The 22,381-nt window shown below is 31.9% G+C and overlaps 1 protein-coding gene across 2 annotated transcripts in view; it reads left to right on the top strand.

Moving 5' to 3' along the window:
- LOC139519181 (uncharacterized) overlaps positions 1-22,381 on the top strand; it is a 61,572-nt gene that overhangs the window by 9,889 nt on the left and 29,302 nt on the right. For both annotated transcript variants that reach the window (XR_011663535.1, XM_071311045.1), the window contains exons 5-15: positions 8,495-8,549; positions 9,025-9,087; positions 10,182-10,368; positions 13,753-13,896; positions 14,954-15,075; positions 15,746-15,854; positions 17,100-17,148; positions 17,949-18,090; positions 18,968-19,145; positions 20,131-20,237; positions 20,572-20,732. Coding sequence is in view for 1 of the 2 variants with exons in the window: in XM_071311045.1 (XP_071167146.1) it covers positions 8,495-8,549; positions 9,025-9,087; positions 10,182-10,368; positions 13,753-13,896; positions 14,954-15,075; positions 15,746-15,854; positions 17,100-17,148; positions 17,949-18,090; positions 18,968-19,145; positions 20,131-20,237; positions 20,572-20,732 (1,317 nt within the window). In the remaining variant the exon portion in view is untranslated. The remainder of the gene's footprint in view (positions 1-8,494; positions 8,550-9,024; positions 9,088-10,181; positions 10,369-13,752; positions 13,897-14,953; positions 15,076-15,745; positions 15,855-17,099; positions 17,149-17,948; positions 18,091-18,967; positions 19,146-20,130; positions 20,238-20,571; positions 20,733-22,381) is intronic.

Genomic DNA, 22,381 nt, shown 5'->3' with positions numbered 1-22,381 from the left:
CGAATCATCAAATCACAGTCCTAACAAAAAATGTTACAACCCTGTGGTGCAGCGCAATCTCGACAGCACCGTGGAATTGATCATCCCGGACGTTTAATGTGATCTCGAGGAATGTTATTCCACTTGTCCCGCAAAGCAAACTCAAGCTGACTTTTTGATATTGGATGTGGTTTGCATCGTCTAAACCATGTCAAATCTGATGCAAAATTTGCTCTATCGGACCTAAATCTGGCGAAACGCATGACTTTTGGTCAAGGCGGGTGCCAAACGTCTATGTAACCACCACTGACGATTTTTGGTACATAATGAATGATTTTTGGTCTACAGAATTCAATGTTTATGCCAGACAGCCGTTAAGATGTCGGCTGTGGTGCTCTTTAACTGTTGAATTTCTGCGCTAATGGTGCTTTACTGAAATTGCTCCAGAGGATCTACCGTGACCACCATTGAACTCTCAAGACATTTGGACATCCATCAGAGTCGATATCGGATATGTTAAAGACCAAATGTATCGGTTTTGCTGAGCGTTTCTTGCTTTTTGAACCCCGGGATGTGGCTTATCATTAACTGATCCATTTTTGTTGAATTTGTGGATGATTTGGGTTATTGTAGAGGCTACAGTCTTCTCGAAATTGTATGCTGTGAAAGGCTTCATTGGATCATGCCGGAAACTGCATGTCGCTGGTTGTCAGAAAGTCCTGGCATTTACTCAGATGTTTATTGCAGTTTCCTTACAATAAGGGCGGGAAAATTCATGACATTAGCCAAGCTTTAAATGACAAAATCGTGAAAATGGTGCGTATATTGAAAAGCGGTGAACTCGGTTTATGTCCGTTCAAAATAACCCTTACTTCGCATTTGTTCCAAAAATCACCCAACCGTAAAGTTGTCGACAATTGTCTTTAAAGTCATTTTCAACCAACTTTACAAAGTTGTAATATAAAATAAAAAAAAATTATCAGACTTTTTTGAAAAACAAAAGTGTTGCGTTTTCATTGGCACTCAGTATATCTTTGTGGTGGCTTGTCAGTATCATTAGTAAAACACTTTAAAATGTTGAATTGATCCTCAGATTAGAAGAAATTTATTGGTTTTTAGTAATGACAATGCCTAACATGATGCTTGGGCCTGATGAGATAGAAAGTAAGCTTTTGTGCTGTTTTCTATCAATTCTTTGATAATATCTCCTTCAAAGCTGGTGAAAGCAAAACAAATTTGGTCAATGGACAAATAATGTTTAGTTCAAACAAAAAATGAAATGCTTTTATCTCCCTGTTACTTACATTGTACATAAAAATGATAATACTTGGAGACATCCTTGTACATGAGAGTTGTCTGTAAAATCTTTATTTCACAAAGAATGAATTGCATAACAATGAACCGAGCTCAAAGCAAAGCACTTTAATAATACACTTAGACAGAGAGCTCAATCCAGTGATATACTTTGTACTACAGGTCCTTCATGAACATCCATCAACCAGAATCATATCTCAATAACATGCCATTCTACATGGTTGGATCAGAAGTCCTGAAAAAGACATGATTTTTTTTTAATCGTATTTAAAGTATATATGCATAGGTTAAAACTTTCACAAATTTGTGGTATAATCATTCAGTGTCTGGCAACTATCAATCGCTTCATGCACAAACTGATATGAAACTGTTGGAAATAAAAACATACCTCCACCTAATTTTAGTCAACTGATGAAGAAACATTCAAAACTATAAAATGTTATCCAAGATTTGTCAGTGTCTATATATAGCTATTCACCATCGCCACTGAATCAGTGATATATGTACACATAAATACATGTAAGACTAAAATTAAAGTACATATATAAGACTAAAACTGACATTCGGTCTTTACCTTCATTCCCCAAGTCCTGTTCAAATCTAATTCATGATAAAATAAAAATTACAACCAATGAAATCAAAGGCAAATTAAGAGCCCCCCCCCCCCTTGTCTGGAAAAATATGGTTGATTATTTAGAGGACCACTGGAGCATGATCTGAGTGGGCCCTCTCTCAGGCAGTCAGTGGGCCTGCACTTATGAAAATTTCTGGATTCGCCACTGGAAATATCCCTCTAATAGACTAGCGTTTAAATCCCAGTTTTCTAATATGGTAGCTAGGTGGAACCTAAAACTAAAAAATTTGAAAAAAATATTTTAAATATATTTCAAATGCATGTATATGTGATAATATAAATTCTCCAAATTTCACTGTATTTTCCCTTTTGATGTTTTTCAACTACAGCCAGTTTGGTGTGGGTTGATGTTTGATTGTTGTACATGTTATATATCGACATGAGATTTGTTTATATACATAATACTTATTTCCCTAAATTCAAATAAAATAGATGTGAGAAATTAAAGGAAACCATATGCAAATATTAAAAAAATAATTTGCATTTGTTCTGTTGATTGATAGTGGTACACATATGAAGAAATGGTGAAATCACTTATATATAGTTCTGATCAAAAGTTTCATGATAGACATGCATAGTAAATAAGCAGTAGGTTGTTTGAAGTTTGCAGCAATGCTGCATATTCAACTTTGAAAATCTTTTTCAGGTCTACAATCCATATAAAAATCTGTATATATGTGGTATAATTTCCAATGAGACAGCTTTCCAGAGGTTAAAATAACAAAGTAATTATAGGCAACCATACAGCCTTAATAAGTGAGAAAAACTCACAGTCTAGACATGTTAAGTAAGCAACAATTAATGTAATGGCCTGATTTGCAACTTATAAACAACAGGTTTGGAACCCTCCCCCCCAAAAAAATCAAAGAGCAGATTGCTCTGAAGGATACGATTGCCGTTGTTTCGTTGACACATGTATATGTATACATGTAGCTGGATAATATTATTTTCAAAACTAATTCAACTGCACATGTAAAATAGTTACAAAATAGCCAATCCCGGATAAAAGTGTATGAACAATGTAATTAGGCCTATTGTGTTTTATTTTTGTACTATCAATTCCAAGTTTACTTTCCACAGCAGTCACTGAGACTCAGAGTGAGAGAAGGTATTTCACTTCGTATCTTATCACCTATTTTCCTACGTTAATTCTAGGAGGAACCCCATTCCCAACTCTTTAAATATTTAATTTCCTTTCGGTCAGTGATCATGACTCCTTTCCGTACACATTTATTGGTTTAAATTTCGATCATTTTTAATATAATACACTTTATTGACAGAACGAGCTAATACTCGACGTATTGTTTTAATTCAGAATTCACGGAAGTTACTTCCAGAAGGGAGACAACTCGAAACAATAATATGGAAGACTCTATTTCGCCTGAAGGGGTGTTCTACTATGTGGACTATATTTATTTTAATTTAAATGATGCATATGATTTAAAATTATGCAACAATAATAACCTTCAATAGCAGACATACATAGAAAAGATCCCATGAGTTTAAAATTAAGTGGGGAATCCAGAGCAACCATTCAATCGAAAACCCCTCGAAGTCAAGAAAACTATACGCATGCGCATAATTTCCAAAAAAAACCTGGAGCAAGAACGTATATTATATGTTTATTGAAAGACCTAGATGGTTCTCTATTTCTTTATGGAAGTACAATCTCAAATATCAGTTTCATAAAGGTAAAATATAAGAAAAACTCCACTTCAGTTCTTATATGACAGAAATAGATTTATCGGAATTCAGAGAACTCTCGCATTTTATCAAACTGGGAATTCCCTCTAACGTGTTTCTAAATTTAGAAAAACACTAAATATAAATACTGCGTAATTCTATTTTCCGTGTTGTTAAAAACACGCATATAAGTCAAGGGAATTATCAAACATGAAGATTATGAAAAGAACATTATAGGAAAGTTGTTAAAGTTCAATCCCTTTGTTTGTTTTTACCTTTTAAAGCAAGACAATCATAAGAATCTGAGATGTTCCTTAATGTTTAGAATAAAACAATTGACGTGAGGGCAATGCTCTGAGCCACCAGTATAAGTCTACAGATTGCTTGAAAGCAATCGTATCCCAAAAAATGTTCCAATGAAGATAAAGGCAAGCCTGGAGGGGATTCATTACATTTGGAACAACTTTTCTGAAGGATGGATACGTATAAAAATTAAAATATGTAATAAGATTGCCAATAAGACAACTACCCACAAATGTTCAAATGACAAAGCAATTATAGGCAACCATACAGCCTTCAAAAATGATTTTTTTGCATACCGAATGCTATAAATTTTTATTTTGACATTTTTTTTTGCATGCCGAATGCTATAAATTTTTATTTTGACATTCTTTTTTGCATGCCGAATGCTATAAATTTTTATTTTGACATTTTTTTTTGCATGCTGAATTGATATGCACGCAGTTGCGTGTTGGCATATAGGGAGCTATGCGCCTGAATACAATTTAATTAAATATATTAAATAACTTGGAATCCTCCCCCTTTATAAGTAGAGACAATCCATAACCTCAGAAATATTAATCTTAAATTTATATAAATGCAAAGTAAGCTTCCATAAATAAAATTCAACAATGTTTCTTAAAATTGGTAAAAGTGGTATAGTCATACCCCAACATGTTGACCATAGATAGACAAACAATTCACTTGCATTCGATTCGCATTTGAACTATGTGTTTGTTAATGTAAACCGTTTCAAATTAGTTAATGTCAATCCAATTCAAATTAGGTGTGAACTCAGTATGATTGTCAGGTAGTTTCAAACTGAAGGATACTTTTAAGGGAAGGGAAAGAAACGGATAAAACCATGCGTGTTACAAACACTGTTTATTCAAGTCAGAATCCTGGATCTCAATAGTACTTTCATAATGTCAAATAAAAACATGAATATGATAGTTACATACAATGCTACATGTATTTAATACGTATTAAATAACATTTATTTTAGTGATTGGTAATTCGGAAAAATCTGAAATTCAGGCGTAAATTGAGACAAACAATATCACTGAATGCAGTTTCTAGTCAAGTGACCAGCAAACATGGAAATTTACCTTTTGAATGAAAGGAGAACTCTTACATTAAAAATGAATGATGTAAATCTAGATTCTAATAATAGCCGAAGGCAGCTCACATTCACAACAGTTAAAGCATTGCTGAATTAGTGAACAAAGCATTTTTCTCATTAACTTGAAAATCCACCTATTTTTATAATGGAAAAAACCAGAATTTTAAGACATAAATTATAAAATTCCTGATAAAAAGCGGTGCTGAGAATGCATGTAATATGCTTGAAACATATTCAAAGAATAAAGTTTTATTACTTCCTAATGTCATTTCCAAAATTTATCAAAACCTAAATCTTACTGTGGATTGCTATATTTTTCGTGGATGTCAATTCTCCTGGATTGTTGAAAACTTGCATATTCATCGATATTTGATTTTGTGGTTTTAACAATCCAGACAGACAAATAGCAATAAGGTGTTTAGGAAAACATGACCTAAAACCTCCTTCATATAAGACAAAAATACATGGGAACTCATACTGAATGGACTATGACTTTTGAGCAAATTTAAAAGTAGCCCGAGAATACTCTGACGTCCAACAGCTGTTTTGCCAGACAAGCTGGGGCCGTGGGACGTCAGAGCTCGTCCCATATCAAAAAGTGGATATTTGCCCACCCAAAATAGATTCGCTGCTTCGTCGCTTCTGATGCCGACTGACGGCCATGGAGTTATATAAATCGGGCACCAATCTGTTCATTTTTCATTTATCTCTTCATATTGGCATTTTGCATTTTGCCTTTCATTTTCAAAGATAATCACGTGACCACGAGAAAACAGTGTTGATTTATGCAAATATGCCCTTTCATTTGGTATGCAGGTTTCAAAAATAGAGGGAGAATCAGAGGGAAAGTTGAGTCATCTTATTAGACTTCAGTTAAATAATGACTTATGAAGTTATGTAGACTTAATATACCCACTAATTTAAAAAAAACCCAAAAAAAACACAATACTCAGAACTATATGTCTAATTCACTTTGACTACTGATATGCAAACCTAAAAACAGAAAAATATATTATAAAATAGTGATTGAAAGATTCATAACACTTTGAAAGGATAATTCAGACACGTGTTACACGGGGAGCATGTTTGTTTACAAATAATAATGTCACGTGATCGCGCAGACCTCGCATGTTGCATCGCCCTTACAATCCACTAATACATAACCCATTATCATGCAAACATGCAACGTGAATGTGATTGGTTATCAAATAATACAGAAATAATGCATGCACAGTTTATGAAGAAATTAGTTCATCAAATAGATCGATTTTCACTTTTGACACGAATAGGTCGGGTTGACATTTCTGTCATCGGGGATAATATTGAGATAAATGGGATAAAACTGACCGTCAAAAAGGTCTAGAGAAGCACATCAGTAGAACCTTAACATTAATAAGTAATACTTACCAAAATTTCTCTAATTAAAAAACTATATAACTGAAATTTCACAAAGATAACGGTAAATAATTTTGATGGCGGTGGTGATGCTGGTTAAATTGGCGCGAAATAATATTCTTACTCCTATTGCTTTACGTAAAAAAAATGTATAGAATTGAATTTGACTAAAGTTGAACATAAAAAAACGTGAATATGCAAAAGCCTGGTAATATATTAATGATAAAAGTGTGTATAAATTTCTGTAAACGAATTTACCCGTATACTTCACTAAGAATTACATCTGAGCGCAAGGAGATCTTTATTGTGAATCGGTTTGTTAACTCAGGGTCGAAGTTCAACATGTTTATATTAACGGATTTTTTTTGCGTTGCTTTTAAATCATTGAGGCCATCTATTTTTATTACGGGTTTCCACATCTTTAAATCGGAATTATAGAAAAAAATGGAATGTTGTTAGCAGAATCAAAACAGAAATGATGAACACTGCAACATTTTCAGCAAAACATAAATAGGATGGAGGATCTGTGTATTCACATTATTTGTAAAACTCTCCTTATTCCTGTGAAGCGTGTGCTTTACATCGAGGCTTTCTATGCTTATCATCGACGCCACAGTACTTCAACCAATCAGACAACGTTTATTTGGGGCAATCGACCTGTTTTAACTCAGATTTTGGAATTTTTTAATCGAAATTATAGAAAAATGGAATGTTGTTAGTACATATAAAATAGAAAAAGATGAATACTATTAGTTAAAGCAAGTTTGGATGGGGTACTGTGTATTTACATTGTTTGTACAACTCTCCTTACTGATGCCATATTTTGGAATTTCCGTGACCTAAATGGTTCGCGAAAATTAATATTTGTATATATAGTATAGTAATAAGAACCCTCTTTTTTATCAATGCAGTGCCATTTAATCATTTTCCAACTTACCCCTACTTTTTCTTCCGTAGTTTTATAACGCATAGTTTCAAATGCTATACTTGAAGATCTTTTAAAAATCCTTGTTGTTATTTTAAACATTTTGAAATAAAAAAGGTACCAAACCCTTATTTATGAGAAATGTAGAGGGGATCATTTAAATTTGCGCATAATTTTCAATAACGTATGTCTCAAAAATAAGGACTTAGGCTATTTAGTAAAACAGATGATATCCTTAATATGTAAATATTATTTCAATGTAGGAGAAAATGGAAAGATATTAAACGAACAATACCAACTCCATTATCAGAAATTCAAATTCAAAATAAAAGAAACACTTCGAATTAAAGAAAAGAGACGACCAAGGTTAAATGGTGATATGTTCATGGATTACACTGGGTGTATGGTGAAGATTTGTCTCATTAACCATCTTAACACTTCTTCCTATATTAAGAGACAACAAAAACAAATATATAATATACAATACAATTTACAACAAGCGTAAATTAAGCAAATGGGTCCCACCAAAAACCTACGATGAACTTAAATGTTTCCAAATCAAAATAATCATGGCACATTAAAACCCGAATCTGACATATAAAAATGGCGTTTTATGTTGTCATCAACCTGTAACAGAACACGGTATTGTGGTTCAAATCCTGAAATAGTCGGATACACTTTTAAAAGTTTATTGAACTCTGCCACTTAAAACCTCCGTTTAATAATGTTTATTTTAGAACGCATTTCTATACGAATTAATATATTAATGGGGGGGGGGGGGGGGGGGGGGCGTATGCCCTACCTATATATACTCTATTGGTAGGTGCTGTTGGTAAACAATGTTGATCCATAGAAAATTGAACTTTCACAATTAAAAGATATTAGAAATTGCAGGTTTTACTTTAGTTTTCAGCCAACCATACTGCCAATGTTAAGTTTGAATTCAAAATATGGAATTAACATAACATATTAGATGTACATATTATTTGATAAGATAATTTTAATTATTCCACGAGAAGACTTAATTTATATAAATTAATTATTTGAGTTTATGTTTTGCAATATATTGTACTGTCTCAACGTTTAATACTCACATTGATTAACAGTTTGATCAAACATTTGTTTTCGTATTTACGACAATTTACTCATATTCTTTTAACAGGAATTATGCCAGTATTGTGGACATTTTAGATAAGCCGCGATTTCCTGTAAATTCTGTGAGTAGTACAAACATATGATGTGAAGTTTGACAACTTGAAAAAATATTCTTACAATTATAGCTAGTACGGCTAGAGAAAATAAATCAGAATAATGATAAAACTGTTGTACCAGTTAAATATACACTATAGATACTCAATATAGTTCATATCAGACCAAAAGTGCCAAAACGTTTACTCAATATACAAACACATTTAATACGTGCAATATTGTCTTCAACAGCAACCAAAAACAACGGTAAGACGGAGACATAAAAAAAAAACGCTACATGGAAAAACTTCCCAACATGAACATCTCAAAACTGGGTTTATAACTTTGAAAGGCGCACTTAGATGAGTTATCAGTTTATGATCCACTTGTGTATAAATAATGTCATTTTCTGAAAATTGTAACATATGCTTAAGAATTAGTTTTAAGTAAATTAAAAATCTGCAATATCCAATGTTATTGTATTCACTATGTTTTTTTTTTTAGATTTCTATACAGTTTCCATCTGAAGCAAACAAGCTTAGTTACTGCACCTTATCAAAAGAAAGGGTTTGTTCTTTACACAGCAATTAAATCATCATAAATATTTACAAATATTCAGATATATTATAAACTTCGACCAATCTGAGCTTTAGCTATCCATTAGCATTCCCTGACTGTCTGTTTATAAATAGAGACATCAGTAGTATACCGCCGTTCAAATGTTTAAATAAGTTTACAACAAAACTTCTTAAAATATTTTTGTACTTAGAAATTATTTGCCACAATGTGTAGATTATAGTTTGTTGTTTACATGTTGTTTTATCAATTGAATTGACCTCCAAACGTACATGTATAATATAAGATGACTGCTAATGAAACAAATGTCCTTTAAACACCAAAAAGACAGACATGTGAGCGATAACAGGTCATTGCATCCTTCATTTCAATCAATAAATCGGATAACTTCTTTTACACGAAGAGGATGGGTGTTGATTAGGTAGGGATTTTAACATGAGTTTGAACCCAATGAACTGTAAATAAAGGCACACGAAGTATGTCGTTGTTCAAAGATCATAAATCCATTAAGAGAAAACTAATCCACGTTACAAACTAAAACTCAGGGAACACATCAACTAGGAGTGACAAAAAACGGAGAAAGAGAAACATTGAACTGCAACACAAACAAGCGCCAACATACATGCAACTAATAAAAGAGGGACGAAAAATATCAAAGGGACAGTCAAACTCATAAATCGAAAATTAACTGACAACGCCATGGCTAAAAATGAAAAAGACAAACAAACAAACAATAGTACACATGACACAACATAGAAAACTTAAAAATAAACAACACGAACCCCACCGAAAACTAGGGGTGATCTCAGGTGCTCCGGAAGGGTAATAAACTAGCCAACACATATTATTTTCGTAGGTTTAAAAAAAGTAAAGACGCACTATTATTGATGCATTTTTTTTAACGTTTTATCGATTCTTATTGGTTGTTCACGTATACCTCATACATCCCTATTAATACAGGTATTAACAATATAGAACACGTCTAATATTATCTTCACCTTAATAAGTTTAGGTAAATCTATACAAGTGTAGAACATTGTCGTAAATATTTAGTTCTTTTACATGACAGATGTATTTCATTGTAGATACCATATTGTCAGAATCACATAAGAGTCCTAGAGTTTCGAACTGACGACACCGTCATATTGTGTGGAACAAACGCGGATTCACCAAAGGGTTTTGAACTGAACATAACAGATAATTCGCATATTAGCTTAGGTTCTGTTCCGTGTGCAAATGATCCATTTGATAATTTTACGACTACATATATTAGTAAGTAGTGCATTATTTAAAAGAAGGATACAATGTACAATAGTGTGACCAATAAGCAAAAGGCGGTAACAGTAAAAAATATGGTAAATGTTTACTTTCATTTTGTTTTTTTTGTATTGAATATTTGCACATTGATTTATTGTTATTTGTCATGAACTTCATTTATATTCTTGTTTTTACCACTTATAAGTGATACATTTGAATGTGTTGCTGTCTGTCTCACGCCAGCGGTTATTACATTTTGGTTGCATGTTTTCTTGAGAATTTCACTCAATCCATCAAGATGCTATACACTGTCATGCTTTAAAACATTTAATGTTCAAAGTTCAACCTTTGCGACTTTTTAGTGTACTCCATTCGTATCTGTGGACCGAAGGAAGCAATACATACCTCAGATAGTCTTATATTAGTCCTTATTTTTTCAAATCTTTCCATGTTTTTTTAAAACGAAAAATAGATATAAGAGTATCGATACTCTCATCATACTCAAGGTAGAAACATGTGTTACAAGAGTATCGATACTCTAATCATACTCAAGGTAGAATCATGTGTTAAAAGAGTATCGATACTCTCAATATGCTCATGGTAGAAACCTATTTAAAAGAGTATTGATACTCTCAAAGTAGAAAGCTGTTTAAAAGAGTATCGATACTCTCGAGATGGATACCTATTTCAAAGAGTATCGATACTCTCAATATACTCATGGTATAAAACCTATTTAAAAGAGTATCGATACTCTCGAGGTGGATAACTGTTTAAAAGAGTACCGATACTCTCAAGGTAGAAAATCTTTTAAAAGCATATTGATTCTCTCAAGTTAGAAACCTATTTCTAAAAGTATCAATACTGTCATTATGCTCAGTGTAGAAACCTGTTTTGAAGAATTTCGAATCTCTTAAAGTAGAAAACAGTTTCAAAGAGTATCGATACTCTGTTAGAAAAAAATAGTTTCAAATAGTATCGATACTCTGTCAGAAAAAAACTCTAGTCTAGATGCTAAAAAATAGTTCTAGAAAAAAAAAATCACCGGAGTTGTCTAACGTTGGAGGTAGGTACCGTTTTATTGAGTATTGCTACTCTTAAAAAATGAGAGCAATATTGATACTTTTTAGTAAAAAGAGCTATAACTAGAGTAGTAATACTTTGTGGTATTATAAATGTTACTCATAGTACTAGACCGTACTCTTGAAGTCAAGAAATAAAAGAACCGCATACAACAAAGAGTGTCAATACTCTTTAGATAAGACTGTAATAGAAGTAAACGTACCAAATAATGTGGAGAAAATCTGTTTTATACAAATTGAAGTAACTATATTTGAGTATCAAAACTCTCTTACAAACCTAGAGTTCCAAATGGTGAAGTTGAAATCATCCCTTCGTAAATTTTACGGACGCCATCACGAGTTGGTTGACCGTTATGGAATAACCGTTTCACAAATGATATCGGATATGTTCCTAACGTCAATCCCCTTCCCTTTCATGAATGTGACCTACCGAATTAGACTATTTACCGGATTTGTAATCACATAAGCAACATGACGGGTGCCACATGTGGAGCAGGATCTGCTTACCCTTCCGCAGCACCTGAGATCACCCCTAGTTTTTGGTGGAGTTCGTGTTGTTTATTCTTTAGTTTTCTATGTTGTGTCATGTGTACTATTGTTTTTCTGTTTGTCTTTTTCATTTTTAGCCATGGCGTTGTCAGTTTGTTTTAGATTTATGAGTTTGACTGTCCCTTTGGTATCTTTCGTCCCTCTTTTACAAATAAAATGAGAAGAATCTGACGAATTTTATAGAATTGATGATTATTTTTGTATTTAATGTCCCTGTTTTACAAATTAATGTACATATTCTTCATGTAAAAAAGTTAATATCAAAACTGGGCCAAAATGGGAATTATTTACTTTCCCTTTTTTGTTTTTAACGTGTTGAGCATACATATGCTTCATTGACACATATGTTTCAGAGCTCACCAGTCAAGTAGTTGTATCTGGTTTTCAAATATTAACTAAAATACAAATAACTAAATATTTTTTCCATGTATTGTTGCATATTCATTGCTTAGCTGATAAAGTTTTGTGAAGGTCTGCAAGGGTTCTGCCATTGTAATTGAGCGATTGTTATCCAATTGATGACAATTTTGTTTGTTAAATATTTGTTTGATTTGAGATTGTGACAAAGTGATGACTGCTGTACCTATATTTTGACTATTTTACCTAGTATGTCTGTTTTGTTCACGCATCGTTGTAAATATAATAGAATTTAATGCGACTGTCATACGAGGTTTTAGCGCTATAAAACCAGGTTTAATCCAACAATTTCTACATTTGAAAATGCCGGTACCAAGTCAGGTATATGATTTTGCCTATTGACAAGGGACTTTCCGTTTTGAATTTTCCTCGAAGTTTAGTACGTTTGTCATTTTACCTTTTTGATAGTTCACAAACATTGACGAAATGCTCCAATTTTTTACCAAATCTTTAGATACTTAAGGTATTGACTTCTGACTAGATGTTAATTGTGTAGCAGGATATGTCTACTTTGACAGACCACCTGATGTTTTCCAGAGTTTTTTTTGTGTATCGGAGAAAACTCGTTTATATATGTCTGTGTAGAAATTATATTGAAAGCATTGTTTAAAACAACCTTTATAAAAAAAAAGGAGATGTGGTCAGAATGCCAATGAGACAGCTATTCTCCCAAAATTCAAACGAAGTGGATGTTAACAGTTATTTGCAACTGTATGTTAATTGCTAGGGTCCTGCAGTAATTTTTTAAAGTTACTTGCATTTTAAAAAATGATACTTTTACTGGTATTAAAAAGAAATTCTATTAAATAATCATCTAATCTTAATAGTTAAATTATCAATAATAATTTAACTATCTCGATTTGATAAATCCGACAATTCACTAGTACCATGTTAAAAATCTATATGTATTAAACAGCTATAATGTTCAAATTCATGTTTCCTTAAGATTATATCCATCGAATAAAAAAAATAATATACGCTGTCATTAATATTCACTGATTTTACTCCAATTCTGATATTTGTTTTATAACATAATAAAACGAATATAAAATTAGAAAAAGTTTAAAATAAGCATTTAACAAAGCATGGACTCTTTAAAATGTACCAGCATTTCGTGCTTTCTATTTGATAATCATCGTTTTACAAGTATAAGAATATTTTTTGTATACAGAATCGGTCAACTAAGTAGATGTCCTCGTGTATATCCTGCAATTAGTGAATACATGTAGTACAATATAAGATTTAATTATCCATGTTGATACGAAAATAAACTTAACTTATAATTATAACTTAACATAATTATAGTGCGTCAGAAACCTCCATTTGAGTCACGGATCATTTGTTTAATCTACAGGAGATCATATTCAGTATGGCAAAGGAATTATGTATTATGGCGCCACGTTGCATACTGAGGCAACAATATTTAGACCAATGTATGATAGCGCCGGAAGGGTTAGTGAATACCAAAAAGGTGTCATAAGCTCAAACTGGATGAAAGGTAACAGTAAATTATAAGTAATGAAGTGGAATTATTTATTTATAAACCCAAATATATCACATGTGCCAAGACCGTAGTGTTGACTTATTTTACGTGAAAAATATAATTTCAAATTACGTTTCGTCCGCACGGAAATCATAAAAACTAGTATTATAGTTGTTTTGTCAACAGTGCTGCTTATGTTTATTATTTTATATTGGGACAGTCCAGTTAATTTCTGACAGGTGGGGATGGATGGTGTAGAAATTTGTTTATACGTATCAGAAAAAAACATCATGAAAAACTACCTATCAGGTCTAAAAATTAAGACCTATCAGATGTAGAGTTTCTGTTCATATTGGGTGGATGGACTTTCATGGGAAAAATGACCTATTAGAATTTTTAACTGCAAGGATTGTACCCATCAGAATTTTAAATACAATACCAGATAATGCATGATACGTAACTGTCTACATTCAAAAGCATCCCTAAGATCTGAGATAGGCATTTTTGTAACCCCTAAGATGCAATTATTTTAAATTATTTACTGCTGCAAGACCCTCAGAAGTTTTTTGCGTATAAGTGTACGTGTCAGATGAAAAAACCAAAATATTCACCCCTAAGATGTATAAATTTTACACCCCTCAGAAAGCACATTCCAACCCTCTTTAGCAGATATTAACTGGAATGGCCCATTGTTATGGTGCATTCTTATACTTGCTTGCACATTTACAATAAGAAGTTTATGGCAAAGAGATCAATAAAAAAGACAAATGGAATATTCAAGATAATTGAAGGACAATAACAAAACTCGATAGTATCTAGAAGTTTTGTTTTATGGTATACTATATGCCGCTGGAGTTATAAAAACATGACATTGGACCATTTTATACATTTAGTGCCTCTTGTACGCCTTACGAGTTAAAACATAGAGCTAAAATAATTATAAACCAAGCTAGAAAAAAACCAAAACAAACTGGAAGAAATACAATATCTATATAACTAGGATGCTCAGTTTTGGTGGTCATTTTAAATTTAAAATATACTTTAGAACTGATATAGGTCTTTTTTCTTTCAGATCCACAATTTGTGGGGTCTTTCCCCTTAAAGGAAACAGTACTTTTCTTTTTCCGCGAAACCGCTACTGAAGTTGATCCCTCTGAAAACAAAATTTACTCGAGGGTTGCAAAGGTCTGTAAGGTACGGTGAGTCCTGTATTGAAATGAGTTAAAAAAAAAAATACAACTAGTACTGATTTCGAATAAGGAAGGGAAAACACATATTTATTTTTATGCCGCATCAGCACAAAAATTGACTCGTTATATTTTCTTCTTCATGTGGACCAAAACATACACAAATGAAATAATATTTCGCTACATGCTTCGTTTTAAGACACACGATTGTTTAGATAGTTTCTGTCGCTACTGGACAACAAAGCATGTGCTTCTTTTTCAACGAAAAATGCTAATTGATCCATGTAAAACTTTTATTGCGTATAATACACAAATATTATTGTTTAGTGCACTAAACATTGTAGAATGTTGGATATCTGATTATCATAATTATAGGGAATTAGCAAAACATTTTATCATAAAATAAATAACTTCAATAAGTTGACATTATAATGCATTTTGTAGATGTTTACATATGTAAGTTGTCTGCATTCAATAAGGTATGGCAGATACTTAAAAATAGGTAGAGTCCATATTGAAAGCAACACAACATTTAAGTTGAGTAATGGAACATGTGAACACAATTATAACTTCTTTTGATCGTTGTTGTCTATAGCATGTCATTAGAAAACATGTCTTTGAAACTTCTACATTCTTAACTCCGATAAATCTCTCTTTATAAATCTTTAAATTTGCAGTCTGATATTGGAGGAAATTCAATTTTAAGGAATAAATGGACAAGTTATCAAAAGGCCAGACTCCAGTGTTTCACTGAAGGAAGTTCGCCAGTGTATTTTGATGACATACGTATGCATAGTCCTTTATATTAAGCATATTTTCTATCGTACTGTGTGGTTGCTAGACCGTAGCAATTGTTTAAATTAAAATAAATGGACATGAAAAGGTCTTACTCGTCGTTTTTCTTCTTCTCGAAAATGTATAACGCTTAGCCAATTATAAATTTATAGATATATTTATCAGTTACTATTAGTTGATATACATATTGAGCAGTTGTTTGTCATAACATGGACTGATAGATAATACTATGTAAAAACTAATCAATTAATTATGAAATTAAAAGCCAATTATATGCCACTACAGATGCAGGCATGCCATTGAATTCCTATGTTTGGTAATTGACTCGTAGGGAATGCATTGGCAAGCATATATTACCATTTGATTCAACTAAACACAAACAATATAGGGTTTTAATATTGTTTGTTAAAAAGAATTATGTCAATATTCTATTTATTGAAGACACTTGCTTAAATTTAAGGAATGCATGCTATTGAATGTTACGAAAAGAAGTAACGCCCTGTTATAATAAACAGTTATAAATAAACATCTTAACATCTACTTCTTTCATATAACAAATCTCATTAAATCGCCCACATTTAAATATGTATACTTTGTAACCATTGACCTTACAAAAAAATGTTATATAATTTGGGCTGTCGGTTATATAACGGTATATATATATTATTTGATAGATAGATATTTTTATGCCCCACCTACGATAGTAGAGGGGCATTATGTTTTCTGGTCTGTGCCTCCGTCCGTCCGTCTGTGTGTCTATTCGTCCATCTGTGCGCCCGTTCGCTTCAGGTTAAAGTTTTTGGTCAAGGTAGTTTTTGATGAAGTTGACGTCCAATCAATTAGAAACTTATTACACTTGTTCCCCATGATATGATCTTTCTAATTTTAAGGCCAAATTATAGTTTTGACCCCAATTTCATGGTCCACTGAACATAGAAAATGATAGTGCGAAGTTCAGGTTAAAGTTTTTGATCAAGGTAGATTTGATGAAGTTAAAGTTACATCAACTTGAAACTTAGTACGCATGTTCCCTATGATAATTATGATCTTTTTAATTTTAATTCCAAATTATAGTTTTGACCCCAAATTCACGGTACACTGAACATAGAAAATGATAGTGCGAGTGGGGCATCCGTGTACTATGGACACATTCTTGTTTTTTAACAAATATATTGTAATAATGAGTAATTTTAAATAAATCGATGAAAATAATGTACATTTTTTATGATGTTTCAGAGGACATAGTTGAAAAAGATGGCATATTCTATAGTCTGTATACGACAAGGCAAGTTAAAAAATAGCAATCTTAAAGGCATTCTTGATAAAACACAACAAAGATATATTATTTAGCAGATATAACTCACCCGTGGCGCTTAAATAGTCGAAAGACCAAAATAAATAATATTGAATAATTTAAAATCAAAGAAATTGTGCTATATATAGATTAAGCCCATGGACTTGAAACTACACCAAAAAACTGAATGTCCCAAATATTTTGAAATGTGACAAATAGTGACTCGGACGACAGTGACCCTATTATTTATATCTGTTTCAATTTTAAGTACTGTAACTTTATTGTCGACCAATATTTTTCAAACGATTTAATATAGTAATGTTAACTCTTTACACTAAAGCCTTTAATTGTAAACTTAAAATTAAAAGTCTTTAAAAGAATGGATTTAAGGATTTCGATTCCGGTTTAAGAAATACTAAACAGTTATTTTATAACATTGTATCGCTCAAATTCAATTCAAACAAGAAGTTCTATATAGGGTATAGTTAGAATGTAAAATGTGTTTATTATATTTACCAACAAGAAGAAAGAAATCAGTAGATGTTTTTGAGTTTTGCAGAAAAAATAATTGTTGAAAGATTTATGGTTTCATTCTTATTCCTTCTGTCTATGCTTCTCTTTATCAATGCATATATCATAACAAAAAACTTGTTTTAACCCTTCGTCGACTAAATGTATATTTTATGGATAATAGCAACTGTATATGTAACTTTTGCTTGATGTTTATTTAAATGGGGGTAAAATATGTTACGAAATATTCAATGTTGTGCTATGTACTAATCTTTTTTAAGAATCAAGTCACCAATCTCCGTAATATGTGCCTTTAACACATCTGACATTGAAGCTGTATTTAATGGGCCATTTAAGACACAGGTTACACAAAATTCGTTATGGACAGAGGCCAAAAATATACCACAACCGAGACCTGGAATGGTAAGTTTGTTTTAAGTGTTTATGTTACGGTATTACTAGACATTTTAAATAGTCGAAACATAAATATTTTATACAACACTGAAGATAAAAAGTTATCAATCAAAGATCGAATTAAGCACTGAGTCTAGCTTTATTTTGACATGCATATAAATTTTCTTCAGTCATTTATGAATGATTTCGAATAATAATGATGACAAATCTAAAGGATAAATAGCTGTTATAACTGGGAGGTTTAGCGAGCAATACAATCTATCGGAAAATACATTTACGATGTCGAAAATTAACTGTTTTTTTTCTTCAGAAGTTACATTGGTTGGACTTTACCCGTTTTTAATTTACTTTGTAATTCAGTGTTTTTGCTAATACTTTTCTTTACGTATTATCGAATGAGCATTGCCTTCAAATTGAGACACAATATAATGACTACCGATCAAACTGTAAAGCATAACTTTACAAAGGAGACGGAACAAAATCCAAAAACGCACAGGACAAAAAAGAATAAAGAAATAAGTCCAAACAACACAACATCATGAACATAGAACAACACGAACAATTTGTTTCATAATCTTGATAAAATATACGATATTTAATTTTCACATTCACACCGTTAAAATACACAGTCAAAGTATGGTTCAACTTTATAATGGCAAGATTAAAGTTTAAAACAAACCACTTCAAATTTCAAAATATTTGGCTAAAAGCTATGAACTTTTTTTGTGGAAACATATGATACTTATTCATGCTTAAGCAAATCTGCTATATTTGAACAAGACCAAATAAGTTTGGAATATATTTCATACGGATTTATTTAATTTGTTAATGGTTGTCGAAACGTTATGCCCAAAGACAAAATAACTAATGTTCAATTTGTTTCCAGTGTATTAATAATTCAATGGCTCAAAGTGAAGATGTTCTCAACTTTATTGCCAACCATCCTCTTATGCACAAATCTGTTCAGCCTTTGTATGGAAAGCCAATCTTTGTCTTGTATGACCATTTACAGAAATTAGAAATACATAAGAATATGACGGAAATTGTGTTTTATGCAGGCTCAGGTATGTATCAAAAAGTATACAAATGTTAATGAGACGGTACAGCCATCGTGTTATTAATACGACTACATCAAAATCAAACAGGATCTTGAAAATATTTTAAGTATCGTGTGCATAGAAATTGGCTTATTCCTTTTTTTGCATAAACTATTTTATTAAAATGTTTTAAAAATTTACTGAAGCTGAGTAAGGAAAAAAGAATTATAAATACATTATTTGGCTCTTCAAATCAATAAAATGATGCAATTAAGTTTAATAAGCATATCATTAAATGTCATGTTAGAATAATGGTTATACCAAGTTCAAATTAAAAAAACCACAAACAAATGTCAACAGGATTGTAAACAAGTAAACTCTGTTCTACTTTGCAGAAAATCAAGTCAATTATTCATTAAGTCTCCTGTTCATGTACAAGTAAAACAACATTTGAGAAAGAAAAAAAAACTAATTTATACAATATATATTATTAAGTAGTTTAAACTTGCATTGAGATGAAACTATTGTTTGCTCCGCTTTGGAGGCCTCCTTGTGACTTTGGGAAGAAGAACAGCACTAAAGAGCCGTCCCTTTTCTTTTTTGTTTTTGTTGTTGTGCGTGTAACTTCTTTGCTGACATGAATTATCATCGATATGGTCATATCTATGAATAAACTGTTAACAAAAGTTTTGAATTTTTGAAATACTAAGGCTTTCCTACCTCAAAAATAGATTACCTTAGCTGTATTTGGCAAAAATGATAGGAATGTTGGTCCTCAATGCTCTTCAACTTCGTACTTTGTTTGGCCTTTTTAACTTTTTTGGATTCGAGCGTCACTGATGAGTCTTTTGTAGACGAAACGCGCGTCTGGCGTAATTACAAAATTTAATCTTGGTATCTATGATTTATGTACTGATTTTGTGTCATAGATAGTAACTCGTATCGTTTGTTTTTGTATCATACTATTTTTAATTACTGTAGTGTCATTTATATATGTTTTTGATTATTTCAGGTAGTGGAAAGGTTTATAAATTATTTTCGACAAACGAAAATACTTACGTGTCAAATATGTTCTCACCTTTTCCCAAGAATGAAGCCATCTGGTCTTTAGTCAATATCGTAAGTTGTTTTTTTTTAATTATAAACAATATTAGGGTACATACCTTGACATAAGACAGCCTATTGCGATATATATCACAAAAAAAATATAAATAGTTTCACCATTATAGATTTGGTTTTGCACATTCTTAATGTTTTTTTTTGCGTTGTGTTATGTATACTGTTGTTTTATTTTTGTCTTCGACTCGTGATTGTTAATATCCCTTAGGTATCTTCCGGCCTTTATTTCCCCCCAAAATGGCTATCTATAAATAGTAACAACTTACTTTCTTGCGCACTTATACCAGTATTATGCGTATGTAGTTTCTAATAATCATTGCAAATTAAATTGCAGGGAGACTTTGTATTGGTTGGAACGGATTATTCAGTGAGACAAATAAATGTGATAAACTGTGAGCAGTACATAAAGATTGATCAATGTATAAAGGATCCCCATTGTGCCTGGTTGGACACTGTATGTCGTTCTATGAAATATATATCTTCAAATCCTAACGTGTAAGTAAAAGTTACTGTAGATTACACACTATTTCAAATAATAAAAAAAAAAGTAAATGAATAAATCACTTATTCAATAGGTAGAATCATGTGCTTCATTTGAAAATTCGGTAAGGTATGGCGAAAGGCTATTGGAAGACGAGAACTGTTGATTAACTTTCAAAAACTAACACAAGTTTTAATGAATGTTTGCAACTGCTGTTTATAGATGTTAAAAACTCGATTTAGAAGAGATAACAAAATAAAAATTAAGACGAAGGGAATCTCATCAACGTCAAAATAAGCATGACTGAGTGCGTTTGATACGGCGCTTTTTGTCCGCAATTTGCTTTTTGTCCGCTTTTGCTTTTGTCCGATCATTTTGCTTTTTGTCTTACACTTTTGCTCTTTGTCCGTTGCTCTTTGTTCGTTTTGCTTTTTATCCGATAATTTTGCTTTTTGTCCGACACTTTTGCTTTTTGTCCGTTGCTTTTTGTCCGTTTCGCTTTTTGTCTGATAGTTTTGCTTTTTGTCCGAAACTTTTGCTTTTTGTCCGTTGCTTTTTGTCCGTTTTGCTTTTTGTCCGTTTTGCTTTTTGTCCGCTGATTTTGCTATATGTCCGATATAAAAATGTGTATATTTTTTGCAGGTTTTATTTTGAACATCAAAACACCATGCCATATTTTTATTATTACAAAAGTAAACATACATAAGTGATTGCGCATATTGTCAACAGAGGCAGAAATTTTTAGTGGTATCGTGCGTATTTATGATTTTTTGCGTTTTGTTTTTAATAGTTTGTAAGAAGTATTCCATAGCTCAAATTTCAAATTATGCATATAACATTATTTAACTTAATTATCTAATTAACTCGCCTTCAAACCAAGATAAACAACAGCAGGATGTTGAGCTCTACCGATTGTCCATGCATGTCAAAACGGTCAGATGATGTCAAAAAATTGGTCAAAAAATTGGTTTCCATTTTCTAACTATCATAGTTTGCTTCAAACCAATGTTATTAAACTTGAACACAATGCTTATTACTGTATAACCCAGAACAAGTTTGAATTTTGGTGGCGTCACTTTTACTGTTCTAGAGTTATGTTCCTTTGCCAAAACTGTTGATTTTTTTATTTCCGTACTTTTACTTTACAAAAATGGTATGAAATGTGCAATGTATATAACTGCAAACCACAGGTCAAATTGGTGGCCTCACTTTTCCAGTTATGCCCCTTTACAAATAGGGAAAATGCTGACTTTATCGTTTTTGTTTTCTAATTTAAGTTTGTCTCAAGCAAATGTTATGAAACTTATACACAATTCTTATTATAACAGAAGTTTGACCAAGTACAAATTTGGGTGTTGTCACTTTTGCCGTTCTTAAGTTATGTCCCTTTCTAAAGGTAAATGCAAACGGAGTCATTATCTGTGTCCAACGGACTCATTTCCCATTTATTATAGGATGTATTGCCCTTAAATGGTTTTTACCATTTAATTTCGTGTTTGCCTTCTATTTTGAAAATTATAATAGAGACCATGGAGACAGAAAAACTTTATGATGATCAGAAAGATCAGTTCTATACAAGTGAGACAACATGGTCAAAATCATTATTAGACTCCTTATTACAGTAAATGTCCTTTGATGATGATTTTGACCATTTTTTTGGTTG

Source organism: Mytilus edulis, chromosome 4 (genome assembly GCF_963676685.1).
Source record: "Mytilus edulis chromosome 4, xbMytEdul2.2, whole genome shotgun sequence".
NCBI lineage: Eukaryota > Metazoa > Mollusca > Bivalvia > Mytilida > Mytilidae > Mytilus > Mytilus edulis.
The sequence above is the reverse complement of the archived record's forward strand: the minus strand, read 5'-3'. Positions and strand labels throughout refer to the sequence as shown.